Raw genomic sequence first — 21,177 nt, forward strand, 5'->3', positions numbered from 1 at the left:
TCGCGACAACAAAGCCGAAAGTGAGCAGATTCTGAGCTCAAAATTCTAACAATGAGATTTCGCAAGAATGGACACCCTAGTAAGCCTTTTATTCGAAGCTTTTTAAATTGGTTTTCACTGACTAAAATTAACATGATTGGTTTGTTGACGAAGAAAAAACAGGTGAACTGCAGCCATTGTACGCTGGATTATCCCTAAGCTGAACAAGCACATGCTCGGTTATTTTGTTTAACTTTGGAGGATCTCGGAGGGCTGTTGAGAGATTTACAATGAAGTCAGAAAAGAGGATGGCTAAATTTTCTTCTAAAAATTTAGAAAAAAAAAGAAAACCAAAATATGATGATCAAACAAAGGCTCCCGCTTTCGTTTGAAATAGAGGGCATATCCAAGTTCAAGGCTAATAGCAAATGATTTTAGGAAAATATTCATTTTGTTTATGGCGGTTGGGCCATTGCCCCCTTAACGACGTCCTGATAAAGTGTTCATCTCTCCTTCGGACAAAAACAGAGAAAAAGGTGGGGTATGGGGGTAGCAGCGTACATTTCTCAGAAATAAGCATACATAGATTTAAATTGATTGCACAACTGCCGACGAGCAATACACAGATCTGCCGACAAAGAAATTGTGAAATCAACTGGACACATCTTGAAAGATTTTGGGGTATTTCAAACCCAGGGAACATGGAACTGATTACAGATTGGAGGAATGAAAGGTTTTTAGAGCTCAGGACGCTACAGCTGAAGGGCAATATATATCTATATATGGTTATTTGCATTTTAGGAGCTAATTGGGGGCCAAAGACCGAGATACAGCTTTTTGTTTGGGGGAACCTTGATAAATAAGTGCAACAACAGCCATATCTACAAAATAAAAGTATTTTACTTATGCAATTTAAGTTTTTGGGGAGCAAGGCCCCTCCCCCCCCCGATATCTTGGTCCTTGGGGCCAAGTCCGCTGAGCAGGGCCGTCGCTAGCTATTGTGCTCAGTGCTCAAAGGGGTTTCTTGCTTCCATTTGCTAGCAAAGTGGGTTGACAATTCTTTATTTGCTGACTAAGCATCCCCTTCCCCAAAAGGCAGAAACCTTATTATTGAACTCCTTTTTCAAGGCGTTGTCAAGCCCCACAGACCCCATAGCAACGGACCTGTCCCTGAGCTTCTCTCCATTTTTGCAGTACATGTGTATATTACACCTTAATTTCACCTTCTTTTCGTGGTACAGAATTTGAGAATGGTTTTGAAAAAACAAACAAGGCCATTTCTGCCAAAAATCATAAGGGATGACCCCCTTGTCGCCACTTCTGGCTATGACGACATAATGAGTATTACAGTTCGTTTGACACTCAATATATCTAACGTTTGTCTTCAGCCCAGCCAAAAGAAATGAAAACATTTTTGCGTGCTACTAATTTCCTGAAATTTTGTCAGTTTGATATGAAAACCTCTATTTTACAGCATTTTCAACGAATGATCAATATTAGCTATTGGTTAGAACGGGTTAAAATTTCGGATGTAATGTCCATAGAAATGATTAATGAGGAATCCAGCATGACTTGGTTGTCGTTAGGTCACAAGGGAAATTGATCTATTGTCACGTAAATTCGACCAGTATGTTGAAAACGTCATAAAGGAGATGTATAGAGTGTCCAGTTATTCATTCTAACTCAGGAGTAATTGAAATCATCAGAATTAAATATTTTTAGACAAGTCATAATTTCAATCTTATTTACTTTGTAAACGGGGATACCTCAACACCCTTTGTCTCCGAACGGGTGTTCTTTGGTGAAACGTTAAAAAAGGGTACTAGATTTATGACCAGTTGTGAATATATAAACCCCCGTGGTTTGTTGACAATCTGTCTTTGGTGTTCTCCTGTTAGTGCCTTTATTTCTGTTTTGTGTAGCTCTCCCTTGCGGCTTGTCACGATACAATCGAATCATAATACCTGCCGCCATTATGGGGCATGGAAACCACAGCAAAATGCGCACGGGAGGTTGTGTTTGTTCGATCGTCTTTGTGGGAAGTACGGCGTCTTTGTATGGTGGAAGGCTGGGAGATCTCAGTCGACATTCTTGCCCGTTATTCTCGGCATATTGTATAAAACACTTATGAACGACTTAAAGTAGATATTACAATCATTAGGCCACACTTTAACAAGAGATTTAAGAGGATTGTTCATGTGATTCATTGAAATTTTACATGTTCCTATATGTGTTCGATATGGTTACAGGCTTGAGTCTAAACATTTGCTATGGAAGTTCAGAATGCATCGGCCGATATCAGTTTGGGATTTCAGCTGAACGGGGATGAAAAGGATACAGATAATTGTTGTTACAAAAGGCTCATTAAAAGGAGAGTTGAAAATGGCTTCTTAAATGAAGTTTACGGCAAATCCACAAGGCCAGGAAAAGGTGCAGTTGTGTCCAATTGGACCGGTGTTGCTAGAGTGTTATCAAAAAGGTCTCACACCAATTCTACAGATTCGGACTCACGGAATTCCAAACTTAAGGATACTATTCAGCTTGAAGATTCTGATATCACAGGCGAAGAGAAAAGGAAACTGCCTAATGGTGATGATTGGTAAGTTGAATTAAGAACGTATACGACGAAGAGATTTATACTGGAAAGGTCTTGTCACAACATGTTGTGATGTGATCCTCGAATTTTTTATTTTAATTAACTTCTCGTGCCGCCTGGTATGTAAATAGGGAAGGAAAAGTTCACAAACACAGCTTTGAAACGAGAAAACAGAACTTAAATTTCCATTTGAGTTCGACTTTATGAAGTACCAAGTGATTTGCCACTGTTTCACGAAACTATTCCAGAACACGTGTTCCAAAAGGATAGGTTATAAATATCCCCCTTAAATTTTCTTTTGGCTGGTGACTGGCTAAGTTATCCAATGTAGCGAGAGAAAAACGTTTTACAAGTTCTAATTTTTAATTACCACGTCATCATGTTGGAAATTGAAGAATCAGTGTGATGTGTAATTGTGAGGGGAAGATGTTACTGTTCTTTTTCCGATTCTCGCATGTCACATTTCTTTGTGCTTCCAGAAACCCCTGCAATTTGCAAGGTTTCAAAAACGCTGGTAGAGTAATTCTTAATCACGTAGACAACATTTATCTCAAAAGAAACGCATTTTTTGCGAAGTGTGTTGAAAACTTACTTTGGCTTTGAATTTTTCAGAAAATTTTTGTAATCAGTTCTTAAAATGTTTTTCACCCGTTCCGTTCCGTTATATTGAAGGAATGGAACGATGAACGGAACAAACTGAAGATGTTGAATTTTGCCAAATGTCTTCATACTAAATTTTGATATCCGGTCATTTCAGCTTGAAAGTAAACTGGTCAACAGGCGCATTTGTCTTTTAAATGAGTTCAAATGCGCTTTGCAAATTCCCGCAACAAAACTGAAAATAACACGAAAAGCTTGCCAACGCAACCTTTGATTTTCAATAAAACATGATACCTGTTTGTTTGTACCAAATAAAGTACTCTATAGTTACCTTAAAGTTGTTAGGCCACGTCCTGATCTGGGAAACTGCCGACAAATCATCGTTCTTCGCGCTGCACATGGCAAAATTGATTTCCTAAAATTTGTTCCACAAATCTGTTACGATGGACTCTGTGACATTGCCAGCCCCTTCAAAGCACTTTTTGCTTTTCTGCGGTATGAAACGATGAAGCCGTGTAAACCACTGGTTTATTTTCCTGAACATTTTTGCTCCTATGAAAAACTGCGCAAATCCCGCGTTCTGTGATTTTTAAAGCCACGGAATATTTAAGAAATAGCTGAGCCCAATGTCCTTTATGCAAAGATTTACCATCTGTTAAAACTGAAGCCACGGCTTTTTATCCCACATCAGAATTAATTCTCAGCAAGGGCCGAATCCTTCTTGCCCCGATACATAGTGTGATCTGCTTTTCCCCTTTCTGCCAAATATCATATAAAGCATTTTTGACACACTCAAAATAAACTCGCACATGCTTGGAAACCAGAACTTGATTCTTATTTTGAAACTACTATATGCCTAAAAGCCAGAAGTTTGTCTTTTTGATTCCTTCCAACCAAGGATAGCCCCAGTTTCCGTGATCATTTCAACAACTTGAAATATTTAGAAAAAAATTCAAAGACAAAAGGCCCTGTCAGGCAGAATGCAGATTGTCGTTAACCCCATCTTTAAAATCGTGTTTGAAATCACGGATTTATATTTGCTCGGGGTTCGCAAAATTGCACGGAAGTTGTTTCCCGGCAAAGTGAACCATGGTGACAAACTCGATTTAGGCTTTTCCTTTACTAGCATTGTCGCCTGGATAACAGGCATAGATAAAGCTTTTTATCGAAAGGGAGACAAACAAACAAACCGCCAAACAGAAAAGCAACTGCAATCGGAACTCCCAGTAACTTAAGAAGTCATGAGCATGTTTTGCCTTAAAAAGGGGTATGTATTCTACATGTTAGTTAACTGTGTTACCAATCACTTTTGCTGCATTAAGAATTGTTCAAAAGATAAGCACAAGATGCTCTATATAAAAAGTGTTTCACAAGACAGAAAGCTCTGAGACTTGTTTTTGCATTCTCAAGTCACATTAACTTTAGGCAAGCAAACTGTATCTGCATGAATGATCGTTTGTTTTGTTTAGTTTTCTGTGTTCTTCCAACTTTTCCGAGATATTTGCTGTTCCGAAATCCACGTCGTTTTTCAGTAAGCAACTCAAAGCAAGTTTTATGAAATTTTCTTTTCTTTGCTACTTTATAAAACTGGATCTTTATGAAAGCCTACAAAAGCAAAAGATAGAAGGATTCCCCCCTGGCTGTACAATATATTGGACCGACTGTTCAAGTTTAATCCAGACTATCCTTTTTCACTCTTTGTAGGCCCTGAATTGAAGTTCTTCTCTAACACTTAAAAAATTGTGCCTCACCACCTGGGAGCTGATTCCCCTGCCTTTGACAATATTTTTATGCGCGTACACATCAGGTGCAAAGTTGCAAATTGAACAGAAACTTATTCGAAAATATCACAAAATAAGAGAGGCTGAATAATAGATATAGAACGAAGGCTAGAAAATGCATGACTGAGTCGAACCTTTCCACAATTTGTTCCAGTATCGTTAGTTTTTTCGAATGTACTTTAAGGGATTGAAGATAACAAACAGTAAAATCCCATAACGAACTCTCCTGTGATCGTTCAGATGTTCAAGTTTAGTTGATCGTGACAGGAAAAGGTGTGATTTTCAAAAGTTACATTTGAATTTCACCCCCTAAGTTATTTGCGTGACTCCAAGCCAAAGTATGATTTTTTTTGCCATCGGGTTTCTCAAGGCGGATAACATTGAATTCATCTGATACACATTTAGAACCTGTTTTTCGTTGGTTATTTCGTGCATTTAAATAACCAAGTGCTAAATTTAATGGCAGTTCAACCGTACAAAAGATAATTCCTATTATTTTTTAAGCTCTGACAATTCACTTTTTCTTTGGATAAAAGAAAGATTTTTGTTATTCATTCAATTTTAGGTTTTATTGTAACTGTTTTTTTTACCTTTGTTAGTATTTCACTTTTTATTCTAAGTAAAGAAAACGAATGGGTTTGATAGGGTCATGGTGTCCTAAAAATTATTCGATTTGGTTTTTCGACACGTCATACCACGTTTAGAAATGGCAAATTAACAGATGAATAAATTTCATTGTCAATGCACACCAAATTATATAACATTCTCATGTTTTGTCTGACAATAGAAATCGCTCAAATATTTTGTCAACCTGTAAAAATTGAGGTTAGTGAGAGCACTTTGAAGAGATCCATTCTTTGCAGCGATGTCAAATTGAAGGTCCACAGGCCAATAAGCCTTCTATTCATTTATTTCTCGCACGTGAAATTATAATTAATAGCTCCTTATTACATAGCGAATGTTATACTGCTTTTTAGTTTTCTCAACATTTATTGTTTTTTATTTTATCTTCTTTTTGAAATATTCACAGTAATCTAAGAATCCAAAATTCAGATTTCTGTTTCATGGTTAGTCCTGGTCGGTCTTTGTTTATTATTGATTTTGTTTTGTTGTTGCTTATAAATCGGGCTTTGCTTTAAGCTTTGGCCGAAAGGAGGGGGCGGGGGCCGCGCACCCTTAGATGTATTAAAATCGTCACCATTAATCGTCAGCAATCATGCTTGATCTCCAACAACAAGTTTATGTGCTCAATAATGTTTTGCCTGACATTTTTAGTACATATTTTTATAAGAAACTTGGAACAGAAACAAGTACTAGAATATTCTTAATTTGGCATCCAAATTTTGGCGGTTTAGTACTTAAAGTTTCTTAGTTGGTTTCTTATTTTTGGTGCCTGAAATTTTCTTATTTTTTTCAAGTTGAGCATTTTTGGAGGATAAAACGCAGATCGTCACGAAAAATCAACATAATAAAAACAAAAAAGTAAATTAAAGGGTTCTATTGTAAAATCATCTCCACTCTGTCAGTCTCATTAAGAAATGTATAAGTCCTTGGAGCCATCTCAAAATAGAACTCGGCACTCCTTCATTGACTCTTTTTTTTAAAAAGTGGAAGTTGGACAGTTTCTTAATTTTTTCTTGAGCCTAGTACCTACTAAATTTTTTTCAAATTTTGCCTATCTAGTTTCTTTTAAGCTAGTTTCTTATCATAAGAAGAATGCGTAACCCGGTCGATTACCTGATACAACTTCCTCTGCTCTGTTATTATGAGAAAAGATTTTTAAAAACATTGTTTTTCCTAGTTGGGCATGTTTAAACGATGTTCTTTTTTTAATTCAAATATATTCGACAGACACCCAGGCAATATTTTGAAAACACAATAGGCCAGTATTCTTAATTGTTTGTTGCTCATGCATCAATGTTTTGGCCCTTACAAAGTTTCTATAACTGAATCTGATACCTCAAATTTACGAGTTAAATTCAGTCTTCTGCTGCCTTTATATATTGCTACCATCAAACACCCCAACATTTGTAATTATGGAATTCATAATCTATTTCTTACCTACAATGGCACTTTAGTAGAAGAAGTGAATTTTTAAATCTCCCTGAAAATTCTATTTAGGCCCAGTCATTAGCAACCTGCTTCCAAATATTCAGTTAGTTTCTACGAATTTTCTAATCAATTCTTGAACACGATCACCGTACCACTTTATAGTTTTTTCTCCTTCTTTTTTTCTGGAATTCTTTGAAGTCTCACAAGTTTAGCTTATTATATGGTACCTAACGAGCACTTCACAAGAGTTAATTGGATGTTTTTGTGTCATTTCCTCTGCGACTTTGTCAATGACATAACGTTTCGCGCCGGTAAGGGCTCTATGATTTCAAACCGGCTTTTGAAATTAAATACGGAAATAGTTCTGTTTGGTTTTGCGCGGCTTTGTTAAGGAAACCAGCATTGAAGTTTATAATTGGAACAAGTGGCTGTATTTTTAGAAGCAATTTTATGTCCGGCATGTTGTTTCATATATTAACTATTTAAAAAGCATTTTCTGTGGAAAACTGGGTGGGATAGAAAAGAGTTTTGAATTGAATTGTTGGAAAATTGAAAAAGTTTTGGTTATCAGAAAAAATCCCGGCATGGTGCCGAAAAATTTGTCTTTTGAATTTTGTATGCTTATGTAAAAGTTATGTCTTCTGAAAAGAGAAAGAAAGGAGGTATGGTTGGTCTCAGAGGTGGGCAAATTTCTTGATTTCTAATGACAAGGAATTAAATTTCTGGTTTATAACAGCTTAAGCATAACATTAGTTGCCTTGGTAAGTTTATTTATACTGAAACTGTTTTCAAATGTATAATCATCTATTCTTCTAAAATGGCCTGTTGCAAATGTGTAGAATATTTGAAAACTCCATTGCCAGCCGTAGAAGAGATTTGTTTCAAAATAAATGTGAAAATTAATTTCATGATAGGATCCCGTTTTTTCCTTTCAAGCATCTAATTGCCTTTAAATAATCTTATAGCATATTGATTGATTTGTAATAAAATTTTTAATATTTATACTGTTGTTAATTGCATTTAATTTACTTCTCAGTTGTAATAATTACTAAAACACTAATCATTTATAAATGAAACAGACAAACAAAACTTAAACCAAAAATTATTTGTACTATATAATTAGTGTTTTGTCGCCTTTGAGTATCCGATTGTTTACGGGGACTTATGATATTGCCCAGATCACATGCAGGAGTTCACATAATTCATTCATGAAAATACCTTACGGTAGTCCATATATTTCTTATATTGGATACTTGTAAACATCACGATTTTTCTTAGTTATATCTGTTATTGTTACAAGTTGGTGTTAATTTGCTGTTTATAAGTGATCATTTTGTAAACCAACATTAAATAGTGAATAAAAAAATCTGTATGGGTGTGGCGAGAAAGATTTGCCACGTCAAAATTTATTGGCCTTTTTATCCCAGATATCATTTCTTCAGTCATCACTTGTTTTCCAGTTGCATGTCTGAATGCTTCACTGTTTTTAATATTTTTTTTACTGCCCATATTTTGTTACTTTATTTTCCTATAGAAAATCAACTGTAAGAATATTCCTTACTTAAAGTGGGAAATCAAAACCATTCTTAAGCGAAAAGTTGGTCACGAAACAGCCTCTTCGCAAGTTTTGATTTAGAATGTTAATTGTAGAGCTGGGGGCTTAGGGGGCTGAACCCCCATCTTAATGTCAAAATTAGCCCTTTTCTCCTTTTTGCTATACTTTTTGAGAGAGTTTTCGTCAGGGCTCCCCTTGTACTTTTCATAGCAAAACATCTCTGCCCTCTACCACAATAGTGATGTGACTTTAGTGTGATGTGACCAAAATTCATTGCTCACTCACATCGATTAGAGTATGGGACTGAATCATTTCCGATATTGGGTTAGTCCCAGTTTGAAAACCAATACCACTTTGTTTTACATGGATTAATTAGAAATAATTTGGCTTATTGCTGTTTGTATTCTCGAGTTCTTTTTGTAAACCAAATGCATTCTCCTTCACCTAACGCTTTGAAATATCTGATTATTTTTCTACAAAAAACCTTCTGTTTTTAGTGGACATAGAAAAGGTGATACACTGAAATCTTTAGCCTCGAAGGAATTTTTATACATGAGCATGAAATATCTAGTAGAGGAAGGGGAATTCTAGTAAATCAATATATTTGTATAACAACAACTGGGATTCAAGAAAGACTACTTGAAATTTCTTTTACACGAAGCGAGCGCTTATGTTTGTCGGACATGGAAAACTGTGGTTTATGATAGGCCTACAACACAACTTGGCGGTAATTTTGTATATAAATTTACCTAGACCAACTCAAAGGGACATTTGCAACACAATTGTCCCTTGTAGGGCCTATCGCTACGGTGTGAAACCCCCTTACAAAAAATTTCATTGTAAATATGAGGGATTTTCGCCATGTAGGGGTCCATCGTCGGCAAATAAAGGATGACTTGCGCAGTTTTTCGGTAAATGGGATCTGGGCCCCCTTCTCTTGAGCCCAAAAGCCAGCGACGGCCCTGACCCCTTGCCCCTAGAGCCATGAGTTATTTCTTCATTTTGCTATTATCATGCCCCTTCTACCACGTTCCGTTCCCTTGCTTGTACAGATACCCTTTTGAAAGAGTGGAAGATGGTAAGAGCATATAGACAGATGAAGAGCACCCTGCGGAATCTGATGCCGAGGGGGCTGGCATTTGATGATATTTTAGGGGCTAAAACCCCTAGTTCCTACATGCCAGAAATGTGGCTATCCAATCCCAGAAATTAAAGATTTCGGCGTGTCAGAGTTATTAGGTCAAAAGATTCAGATCCAATCCTAACAGTAACCTGACGACCATGCGGGCAAAATTTAATCCTTCTAAAGTTTATTTTGAGCCGGTTGGATAATTTCAAATGTTCAAAAGGTTGGAAAATGGCTATTTATGACCTTATCTTGAGCTGAATCTATGAACAGTGCAATTTTACTTAAACGACTGGTGTCAATTCTCATGAAAGGGTCAATAAATGTAACAAAACGAAGTGTTAATTAAGATTAAATGATTAACTTTCCTTTTTGGCTTCCGTGCAGTTGGTGTGATATATTGGGTCCAATAAATATGTTATTTTTACGCCCAAAATTCGCATGATTATATGATATCCAAAGAAATGCTATTTTCTGAGACACATAAATACATCTTATCATTATTTTTGTAGTCATTCAATAGCCAAGGTCGTGTTTTGTCATTTGAAGTTGTTTCGCCCGCCCACCTTATCATTCTTGAGAAAAGGACCTAAATAGCAGGATAAGTATATTTAATCATATAAAATTGTCCTTTAATGTGAGTGCCTTCATCTTTTTGTGCATTTCATCAAAGTCTTTGCTTAGATTTTTTCTTGAAAACTTTTGAGAATTGCTGTAGTTGAAACTAATAAGGTAGTGGCATTCGAAAATCTTTCCGACGTTGCCCTAATTCTGAAACTTTATGACAAAACTGTTTCGAAAATTTAGAGAAATTTCTCGGCAATTTCAGAGTTCTTGTAGTTATCAATGTTTCAAAAAATACACGAAACCTTGATTAGCGTCACTGGAGTTTTTCATTCCTTTTCAGCCCGCCATATTTCTTTTGCTGTCCAGAATTTAATTAAGAAACATACAATATATCACCCTCTTGCAACTTATTGATTTCTTTTATTGTGCCACAGGGCCGCTGTGACAAAATATTGAAAACTTTATTAGCACATTTTCCTTAAAGCTAGGATTTAGACCATGGAGGCCACGAATTGATGGTAAAAGTAAAGTGCTTTGAGTTTTCAGAGTTCCTCATTACAGCAACCTTTCTATTATATTTTCTATACAAATTGTCGCTTTTCTGAGGTAAATTAGGGGCAGTTACCCCTTTTATTACCCGCCACGGAACAGGGACAGGGAATTCGATGCTTAGACAGGTTAAAACAGTTTTTAACCTGCAATATCAACTCCTCTTTCTTGTTTTCAATGATTTTCTTAGTGTGGTCATGTAATTTCAAGGTTTGGTCGTTGAGTTTCAAAAGCTTGGTCAATATTTTAAATTCAAAGAATTCAATGGATCACAATGGAACCAATCTACGTTTTAAACTCTGCCTACTGTCAAATCTGATTTGCCCTTAAGCCGAGTTTCTGTTAGGTCCCAAAACTAGCTTATTTTTCAACGCGGTCAAATGAAGTCAATCTGCTCTCGTCCGCAATCTTTAGGTGGTTTTCGAAGTTTCTTCGAAATAGTTACTGCACCCCTTACTGGGCGTTTTTCCTTAGAGTCAAAGGAAGTACTGCTTGTTATTCTTCATAGTAACTTTTCGTTGGCTTGTTTCATTTAAAAGGCGATAAAATTTTAAACCTCTTTTATGTTCTTGGCTAATTTAGATGTAAGAAAAGCAGACAATCCGTTTACACGCAAGGATACAACAAGGCCAGTTTGCCTTATGGCGTTTTATAAATCTTACTTGTTTGTTAAGCTATTCAAATCTCAGTGACAAAGAAACCCGTTGCTGGAGGGTGAAAAGCCTGTTGCGAGCTCCTTTTTTATTTCATAAACAGAATATTATTTAGTTTTAAAGACAACGGGTCAGAATTACTATGGCAGCAGATATGAATGCCCAGCTTTTATAAGAAGAAATACTAATGAGAAACTCGAGTCGATTCATTCAGAAAATTAAAAAACACTGGTCAACAACTTTTTTTGAAAGCAGTCTCCTATGATGATTGCATTTGAGTGACCTCAAATGGATTTTGGTCTCGTGTGAACCGAGCCTCAAATTAAGAAACACGCTTTTTGGTACTGGAACATTCTTTTTTCCGATATGTTTCAACGGTTGCACAATAGAAGCGGCTGGTTTACCCCTCCCCCCAAGTATTGTCAAAATATGATCCCAAATTTGTCTAAAAATTGTTAAAAATTTATTGCTTAGGAAAAAAAATTTTCCTCGTGAAAAAAGTACGTCTAGCTGCATGATGGAAAATTCTGTATAGTATGTGAACGGGTGTTACCTTGGCTCCCTTTGGACCCTTCTACCCCCAACCCCCTCACTCAGCGGAGGATCGCGCCGTCAAGCGTCACTGTGTGGTTTTCAGTAAACTGTTAACAAATAATCCCCATTTAATAAAGGATCGATTAGTGAGAATTATTTTGTAAGGTAAATTGTTTGTAATGCTCTTCTTCTCATATCAAATTCCTCCCAAAAGAGTGAAGATTTGACAGCTGTTCGGTCTTTGGTAAACTGCGTTGGCTTATTTATTGTAAATGCGTGGGAACAGCCGTCCACGACTATTTCGTGTCTTTCATCTAGCTCGATCTGTTGTTCTGATTCGCTGTTCAGCAGGACAACTCATATGGATTCTTAACCTTTGGGGTTGCCAGCACCGAGGGGCGATTCACTCTTGCAAATAGCGTACGAGATTTTCCCTAAAACAAAAGGATTTCTGGTGATTTCGAGATAAAACAATAGGATTTACACCAAAGGTGTACGAGATTTTTCGGAGTGATTTGCCCCTCGGCCAGCACCGTGGGTTCTAAACCCTTGACTCTCTTGAAAACTCTGGAGTCTTGTGCTCAGGCTTTCCCAGCCCCCCTCTGCCTCCCCGATATCTTATTGTAATAATAGTAATAATAATAATAATAAAGAGATCCTAATTCTCCATTCCAGTGCAGTTACTTTTTCTTTAATTTTTGTAGCAATGAATCAATTCTAGTGAATTAATTTCTTTGAGTCATTTTGGAAGTAATTTTCAAATTTTCAACTGAATATGGGTCTTGCCCGAGGTCTGTAGCTTCATTGAAATACAAATGCCCGAATGGAACCTGAAATGCGATGAATGATGCCCGAATAAGAGCTGCGGCCCTCCCAACCCTTATATCGCTAACACCTGGAATACGTTCACAGGTCATTTTTCACGAACACGCTCTCCAATCTCCTGTCGCGACCCGGCGAGTACTGTTGCATTTAATTTTCAATTTCCCAGATTTTTTCTCACAAAAAGACACGGGATATATTCGGTGATTATCCATTAGACAAAAGGCACCTTGCCCTCATTTCATTACCCTATGATCCTTTGAAAATGTGCTTTTTATGAACGAAGGATGATTGTTGGTGGCTGGTCACCTTCTCTTAGTTTCTACACAAAGCCTCCTTACTATTTTACTCGATGCTGTAATCCGCAGTTTAGGTGCCGAATTGAACAAGAATGTTGGACCGTGTTGTTTCTACACATCCACATGCAAACGCGTGTTCACAACTGTTTTCGTATAGCGTTGCAGCAACAACAAGTTCCCGGGGGTACAAAATTTATTTTCTACGAGGAGATAACCCCATCTTGGGAATCATCAAGTCAAGGGGATAACCTGACGAGCTTCACTTTTTATCAGTTTTTGAGCCAAGAATTTTTTAAGTTTTTTGACGACAAACTGAAAAGAAAGGCGCCCAAATCAGGAGATCTTTGATATCTCAAATTCTATCCATTTAGAAGGAACCGCTTGTATTCTTTTTATTTACATTAGGGACCATTCACAAAGGACGTCCATGCTGAAGGGGGAGAGGGGGTTTGGTGAATCCAGATAAATTCGGGCATAAGGGGAGAGCTTTGATCACCCTACGGGTGAGGACCAAATAGGTTTCAACTTGATACAGTGAATTGCTTGAAGGATAATTAAGAAAGCTGAGGCCCTCAGCCCCCTTTAAACCCACCCCCTTCGCCTTCTCCTCCGCAGTTCTTTGGATAGTTAATGTCAAGCAAACATGGTTTGCGAATATCTACAGATTTTCAAAGAGGTAGAGCGCTCCAATCAACTAGATTTCAGATGGTTTAGTAATTGAAAATTAGATGGTAAATAAACAAAGTTTCTTTTCGAAAATTTTAGTTGTTCACCGCGAGAAATTTTGAAGAGCGAGATCGCTTAGTATTTATTTTTCATTCTGGGTATCGTTTTATATGGAAAATGCGTACTGCCTCTTTTTAAATCGCATGACGACAGCGTATGGTTACATCGAAAGCACAGCGAAAGTAAATGCAGTACCTCAGTGTGGTCAAATGATAAAATGCGAGAGTTCCTTTTGTTTGCTTTCAAATAAAATTGAGAAAGGAAATAGTAAATATTGAGTTTCTTCCTCAGGTGTCACAAAGACAGACACAAAAACAGAAGTAAACAAGCAAAAGAAAACAGCAAAAATCATTTTTGTGTTGTCCAAGGACCGCGGAGCATGTTACTGATCGAGGGGGGGCTGAAATATATTGAGGGGGGGCTCAACATACTAAACCATTAGCAGGGCAATTTTTGTTTGGTTTTAAGTAGATTTTTTGTGATATTTTTATCATCTACAGAATATTAAATAGCCAAATGAATCAGTCTTTGGGCAAACGTGCCTTCGAATCTATGAGATGAAAATAGCAGGGACGATGAAATAACCGAGGACGGATTTGGGGGTGGGTGTAGGATAAAATTTAAATTCATGTGCCACATCCTTCAGGTCATTTGAAAATGATGGAAACGCCCATTTTTAAAATTAGGTCTTTAGCTTTTGGAGAAAGAAGAAAAAAGATTCATCAAGTAAAATATTGTCGTTTTTTATTACTACCGACCACCAAAAAATGTTTTTTACCGAATGGAAGCAAAATTTGCTGAAAGATACACAAGTATTGGGGAATGTCGTACCCCCTACTCCCCCCGGTAAATCTGTCACTGCAAATAACTCATTTTTCTGAATATTTTACTTTAGTTTGTTTGTTTCTATGGATCAGGATTATGCTTAATTTGTTTAATCTGTTCTGAAAATAGTTGAGTCAAATTAGTTACTAATGATTTATGTTTTGATTTTAGGCCCATTTTAAATGGTAATCGTCGCATGAATTTAAGAATCACAGTGGAACGATGTAAAAGCAGGTTGTTAAATGGAGAAGTTGTAACAAACCAGAAACAAGACGCAGAAGAACCAAACGAACATCATGGGATAGAGATTTTCACAGATAGGAAATGTCAGGCAACTACAAACGGACGCTGTAAATTAAGAGCAGATGAGCAAGTCAATGTCGATTTGGTGTCATTTAGACCAAATGACAGCTGCAAATTTTCAGTGTTCGAAGAACCCCGCAATGAAAAAGTCAAGGCCGCAGATGAAAATTCATGTAAATGTAATGTATTGCAAACAGCTAAAAAAAATCACAAAGTCACTCCGGGTGTTAATGTGAGCCTGCGAACTGATTATCAGGAGGTAATTTACGGATCCGGACTTCACACAGCTAATGGCCCGGTTGGAAGCGAAGCCGATGGGTTTGATGGGGATGAAGTCATGGGAAGGGCTATCACTGACACCGCTTTCGCTAGTAATCCAGTTAGATTAAAGCAGAAATATGAAGATTCTACATCAGGTCTTTCATCTAATTGCGAATCTTTCTTACATGACAACAACAATAGTAAAAATCTGCATTGTGATACACAGTTGCCATTAAATGGGTTTGTTGCAAAGAAATTAAGAGGCAATGACATTTCATATAGAGAAACGGCCCCTACTACCAACTCCTTATCCCGAGAGACTTGTGATAGTGTTATCAACAGTAAAGTACCTAGAGAGCATCCTTGTTGTACATTCAAAAGCATTTGTAAAGATGCTGATCATTTTGATGATGTATCGATTCAGAGTAGAGTATGTAAAAATGATCCGAAGAAACAGAATTTATTTTTAATCGATATTGAAAAAGATGCAATTAAAGATGGCGATATGATAGACAATAAAGGCTGTACTATGACAACAGACAGTGTAGCAAAAAGTGATAATTTAGCAAAAGCCAATGACAGCGGCAATAAAGACGTGAATTCTGATTGCCTTTGCAAATGGGTGAATTGTAATGCAATGCTCAATGATGCAGTAGAGCTTAAAACTCACGTCAAAGAGATGCATGTAAAAACGATGGCTGCAAGTGACTTGTTCTTTTGTTTTTGGAAAGGATGTAAAGTTTATAACAAACCTAGCAGCTCTTACAATTGGCTTGTAAAACACGTCAACACACATGTAGGAATTAGGCCCTTTCAATGTGTTATAGAACCTTGCGATTTATCGTTTGCTTCTCATAGTGCCTTGGTGAGGCATGTGCAATCACACTTTAATGAGCGTTCAAAATATTATAAAAAGACAAAAAGCTTTTCAAAAGAAAGTTCCGTCAGCCCGTCTGCAAAGTGCAAAGAGGACGAAACAATGTCAAGTTCGGAATCGACGTCAAGCAAGGATTTGAGGAAAAGGAGGCTGAAATTCTTCATGCGGAGAACGAGGCCCGTGACAGCATGTGAGCATTTATTTTATTGAAGCTACTCATTATATTCTTGGTTTTAAGGTTTTTACCAGAATAGTTTTAACACAATTCTTTAGTGGTCTCGAGAAAATATTTGAGTAAAAATATGTATTCTTAAATGATTTCAAGAACATTTTGTAGGACATAGACTCTACATTGCAATTTCTCTATCTGGGAAGTTTTCTCAAACCCCTTAGTTTTACAATGACTTGAGAATCTTGTTGCAGAAAAATCCCAGATTAAAGAATACTTCAGATAACCCGGCTTTTCCAAGTTCTGTATTTTTTGAGTCAGTTAGCAATCTTTCCATGTTGGAGGAATGCTCCACCAAACCCGGATTCCTGTCAATTGTTAGTCGAAGACAACCATGGTAACTTCAGTTTCATTCTTATCTCGTACTTGCTATACCATCGTTTCCATCTTTTCCTCCATATTTGTTTATTATGTCTCTTAGTCTCTTTTTTCCCTTTCGCTCTAGTCATGCATTGTTAAAATGTATTCAATTGTGGGCGAAGACTTCATTGTTGTTGTTGTTGTTGTTGTTGTTCTTGTTGTTGTTGTTGTTGTTGTTGTTATGTTAAAAAACAAAATTGTCGTTGTGCCAGGAGCAGGTTACGAAGGTTCTTTCTAGCAAGCTTCTTTCTTCGCTTTTTTAGGCCTCTTCAGTGTTGTCACTGGGTACCAGTTTGAAACTGGGTTGCCCGTTATACACACGGGTTAAACCAATAGCCAAACCCACAGTTGCAACCACTGTAGTCAACTGCCTTCTTATAAGCTCAAGTAAAACTTGTAGATTGAGTGCGTGGAAATTTCTGGAAAATTAAATGTTTTTATTTCTCTAATGATTGTAAATTGATTTTAGATGATACCAACGACGGTTTTGATAGGGATTCAATGGATTATGTAAAGAAGAAACTGGTTAGCATCGATTCAAGTAGTTATCAAATCAACGGACAACACTGTAATGTAATCCAGGTATTGAATTGCTATTATTAAACGTTTATTTTTTATCTGAAAGTGTTGAACTTGGTTTTAAAACTCCCATAGATAGCCCACGAAATCAATTGAAAGTGGGTATTCATTATTTCTCTTGCTGCCATCTCTGTAGGTTGCGGGGGCCTGATAAACAAGCATGTTGAAAGCGTTTCAGGGGTCGGAGGCAGATAGTTGCAATCTGTCCCTAATGGCTCCAGCAAAATTTTATTAAGCAGCTGAAGAAATAAAGCAGTATTTTTTTAATTAGACAGTTTATTCAAACCAATGTTGAACATCGCTCGTATTGAGCTTCTTGCAAGAATACCTCGATTAAATAGCCGAAAGGCATCAAACATTCGATTAAATGTGAAGTATAATCTGGTTTTCTTCTTTTTTAGCCCCTTGGCAGACGAACTTCAGATAAGGGGGAAGTCCAGTATTTGATGACAGTGGGTGCAGACAGAAAGTATGGTCCTGTTAATATATTATTCAAAATTTTAGCAGTGGCATGCTTCGATTTGTTAGATATTTTAGTTGGAATTTAAGTCATTAATAAGAATGCAATAAAGGACAGAAGGAAAATCAGTGACCTCTAGTGAGACATCCTCAAAGCGATACTCTGTATCGAAGGCGTTTTTAACATGCAAAAGTTTTGAATTATCGTTAAACGGAATCAACAGCCCTCGTTTTTATCTTTGAGTAAACTATCGAAAACCATTTGTCAACTGTTATGTTTAGGCGCAAACTCCTATTAATTTTGACGTACAATATTGAATGCATTTTTAGCCTTTCAAGATAACTGTCAAAAAAATGTAACTAAACCCAGTTTTTTAAAGTTCTTAATATTTCCGAAAACTAATTCAAATTTCAAATGACAAATCTTCCTCTCCATTCCTCGTAGCCTAGATGCCAGGCATCAAGGAAAATTCATTTTTTCTTAGTTGATTAATCCATTTTATTGGCTGTTGTGTTGGTTCTTTTTTTGTCACTGTCAGAATAATTGAAATCCACATACTCTTCGGTCTTTCGATTAGTTTTATAAGCCACATTGCATTTAAACTGACGTTTACTTCGGTTTTCATTCCACAGGCAACTGGAATGGCGGAATGAAAGAGATGTTCTCTTTGATGGGTCCTTGCAGTTTCCAGTTTCAAAATTACCAACGAAGCAACAGGAGCAGATGTACGAAGGAATATTTGGCACAAAGGTAAAGCGACATCGGAGGAAAGTAAAAAGGTTATCTATTAACTTATGATTATTGATTTTAATGCTGTTCAAATGTAAAAAAGCTTTAATTAAAGTTCGTATCTTGCAAGCATTTTAAATAAATTATTGTATTGCTGGCGTTATGCCTTGGGCTTTGTTAAAATTTGGAAATATGTATGTTTCATCGATTAAAATAGATCCAAAATATAAGCCTTGTTGTTCATCGTGCATCAGTTTGTGACAAAATATTTGTCACCACCTCAAAACAAGTAGGTTTCACTATGATATCATCTCTCTCGGTAGCAGTAGTTCCAAGTTTGACGTCACACCCTACCCCAATATACGAAGTACCGCCTTTATACTGGGTTATATATTGTGTGAGAATGTTCCTGTCTCAGAGGGTAAGCTCGCTATTCCAGCGCCTGGTCCGCATTTTAGCGCGTAGTCCCTATTCATGAGTTAGGACACTAGGTCTAAGTTTCCTGTTGCTATAATTGCAGCTGTTTTGTTTATTATAATGATTGGAACGGGTTGGTTATTTTTGAATTGGAACCCAAAACACCAGTCAAAGTCTGTTTAGAGCACAAGAAAGTCTTTAACCTCCTAGGCCATTTGAATTCCTGTTAGTCTTCCGCAATTGTAAATTCATACGATATTAAATACTGTTAATATGAAACAGGCCCAAGATAGCCCAAGGCAAACTTCCGCTGGATCTCGAATTGCTTTCGACATGCCACTGCCTGCCAATCATATTTTAAACCAAATTTAATGGTGTTATAACCAAATTAGATCGTTTCATTTCTGTCTTGTGTTTTCTGCCGTAATCTATGGTTTCAAGTATTGGCTTCGAAAAATGATGGGTTTTCGTGTTTTTTGTTTCACAATTGTTCGTGAGTCACCATCAAAAGATGTTAAAAAGGAATATTCTTAATCCATTTAATAAATTTCACGGTTAAAGGCGAATTAAACGAAATGACAATAGTACCCTGAAGCGCTATGCCATTAGAAGAGCTGGCAGTTCTAAATGTTATCACCACAGAAGCATGTGTCTTATCAGGTCAGCAAAGAAATTAGCTGCGATCAAATTTAAGCTTGCCAACTAAGAAGATGTTCCCAAGTTATTAAAGCAGTAGATTCTACTGTTTTCTATGTAGTCTAGCTCTTTTCAGCTTTGCGTCTATTTGAAAGGAAACATTTGAAAAGGTTTTTTGGTAACAAAAAAGCAGTGGCATGTCTACAGACGGGTTGTTTAGGGTTTGATGAGGCAATTTTCCCTTTTCCGCTTACAAAACTCTCCTTATCAAGCGGTGGCTTTTGAATAACTCTCACAAAATTATCAAGCTTTGCATCTCAGTAACGGCAAGCGTGCTTTTTATAGAAACCATCAAAGCCAAAGTCCAAAAAGGGCACATCTCAGACGATTTTCTTAGGGTCTCACCCAAGACGCTGTATTTCCCTACCCCATCATTTGAATTACATCACTGCTTTAGGGTTCCTTCACCAAAAACCATTGGAATTCTCAATGGTTGTCACTCTGCTGGACAGGACACAACTCCAAGGACACAAACGCTGGAAGCTGTAGGATACATGCCATGTAACACTCAAAGTTTTTACAGATCACAAAAAAACCAAAATAATTTGAATTTATGTTATACTCATCAAATCAATTTCTGTCCATTTTATCCCTGAATGTCCTACGCAATTAGATTTCTCAAGTTTCGATTTTCTTTTTCCGTTTTCTTAAACTGCTATAAATCTGGTGTGAATTATAAACAAAGTCTGGTATAAATTGTTAATATGCAAAGCACCCTAGACATTTGTATATCTTGACTAATTGTTTTAACAATGCTTTATGCATTTGCTTTTGCAGAATTTTCGTTTCTGTGTATTTTCGTTGTTACTTCTATCCAAATGGGTAAGCTTTGACTACCAAAACTGCCGTAAGACCTTTGTTGTGGCCCTTGGATCAATTGTTATTGGCATTATGCGCTGTCTGTCACATTATCTGAGAAGCATAACACTTTAGCCCCGTTATTCCTTTTTAGAGTATTCGTAGCCCCCTATTTTACCCTAAGTATGTTTTATTTTAAATGCAGCCTTTCAAATTTTCCCATTGAAAGACTTAATGTCTCTGCCGGAACTATCCCTTGGCCTAACAATCCTCAATGCACTTCTCAAATTTTTATGCTTGTTAGGCTTGCTAAATTCACCATCCTGAAGGCGAAGATTATTCGATTTCCATTACCTTTGGTTCTGCGAGTTTCCCTCATTTTCCATTTGTGTGTAGACAGATTTTTACCATAATTTCCACAGCTAGGCCACATAAAACCAACTGGGATTTTCTTGTCTCAGCGTTTTCAGTTTATCTAGGAAAGGTTATAACAAAGTATTTATGGCTGTCGTCTATGTTTGGACATAAGTCCACAAAAATATTGTAAATATGATCGTTAATCTTGCTTTTATCGCAGGCTGCTTGTTTATATCTATTTGAAATTTAATTGCACGACAATTGCTTGTTTATATAAAGCTATTATAAGATTATGATAGAAAAAAATTGTTCCAAAGAATGTAACTTATTCATCGCCATGATTTTAACCCGTTTTAAGAACACGTCGTGTTAATGTGTTTAATTTAAAAGCCGGATTTTGTGCTTAGTTTTTCGTCATTTTTACTTCGCTTCTGTCTCCTCTCGTCA

General features: G+C 36.8%; 1 protein-coding gene across 1 annotated transcript; it reads left to right on the top strand.

Moving 5' to 3' along the window:
- The first annotated feature begins 1,971 nt into the window (after positions 1-1,971).
- On the top strand, positions 1,972-21,136 carry LOC135682136 (uncharacterized). The gene is made up of 5 exons (XM_065196883.2): positions 1,972-2,578; positions 14,836-16,295; positions 17,164-17,276; positions 17,675-17,742; positions 18,366-21,136. Exons 1-5 carry the CDS (start codon positions 2,250-2,252, stop codon positions 18,529-18,531), a joined length of 2,136 nt encoding a protein of 711 aa, XP_065052955.2. The 5' UTR covers positions 1,972-2,249; the 3' UTR covers positions 18,532-21,136.
- Positions 21,137-21,177: the final 41 nt, after the last annotated feature.

Source organism: Rhopilema esculentum, chromosome 17 (assembly GCF_057945365.1).
Source record: "Rhopilema esculentum isolate cy_ngs chromosome 17, ASM5794536v1, whole genome shotgun sequence".
Classification (NCBI taxonomy): Eukaryota; Metazoa; Cnidaria; class Scyphozoa; order Rhizostomeae; family Rhizostomatidae; genus Rhopilema; species Rhopilema esculentum.

Coding starts and splice junctions, on each gene's coding strand:
- LOC135682136 (XM_065196883.2), top strand. CDS start 2,250: ATGGAAGTTCAGAATGCATCGGCCGATATCAGTTTGGGATTTCAGCTG. Junction 2,579..14,835: donor CTGCCTAATGGTGATGATTG/GTAAGTTGAATT, acceptor TTTTGATTTTAG/GCCCATTTTAAATGGTAATC. Junction 16,296..17,163: donor AACGAGGCCCGTGACAGCAT/GTGAGCATTTAT, acceptor AATTGATTTTAG/ATGATACCAACGACGGTTTT.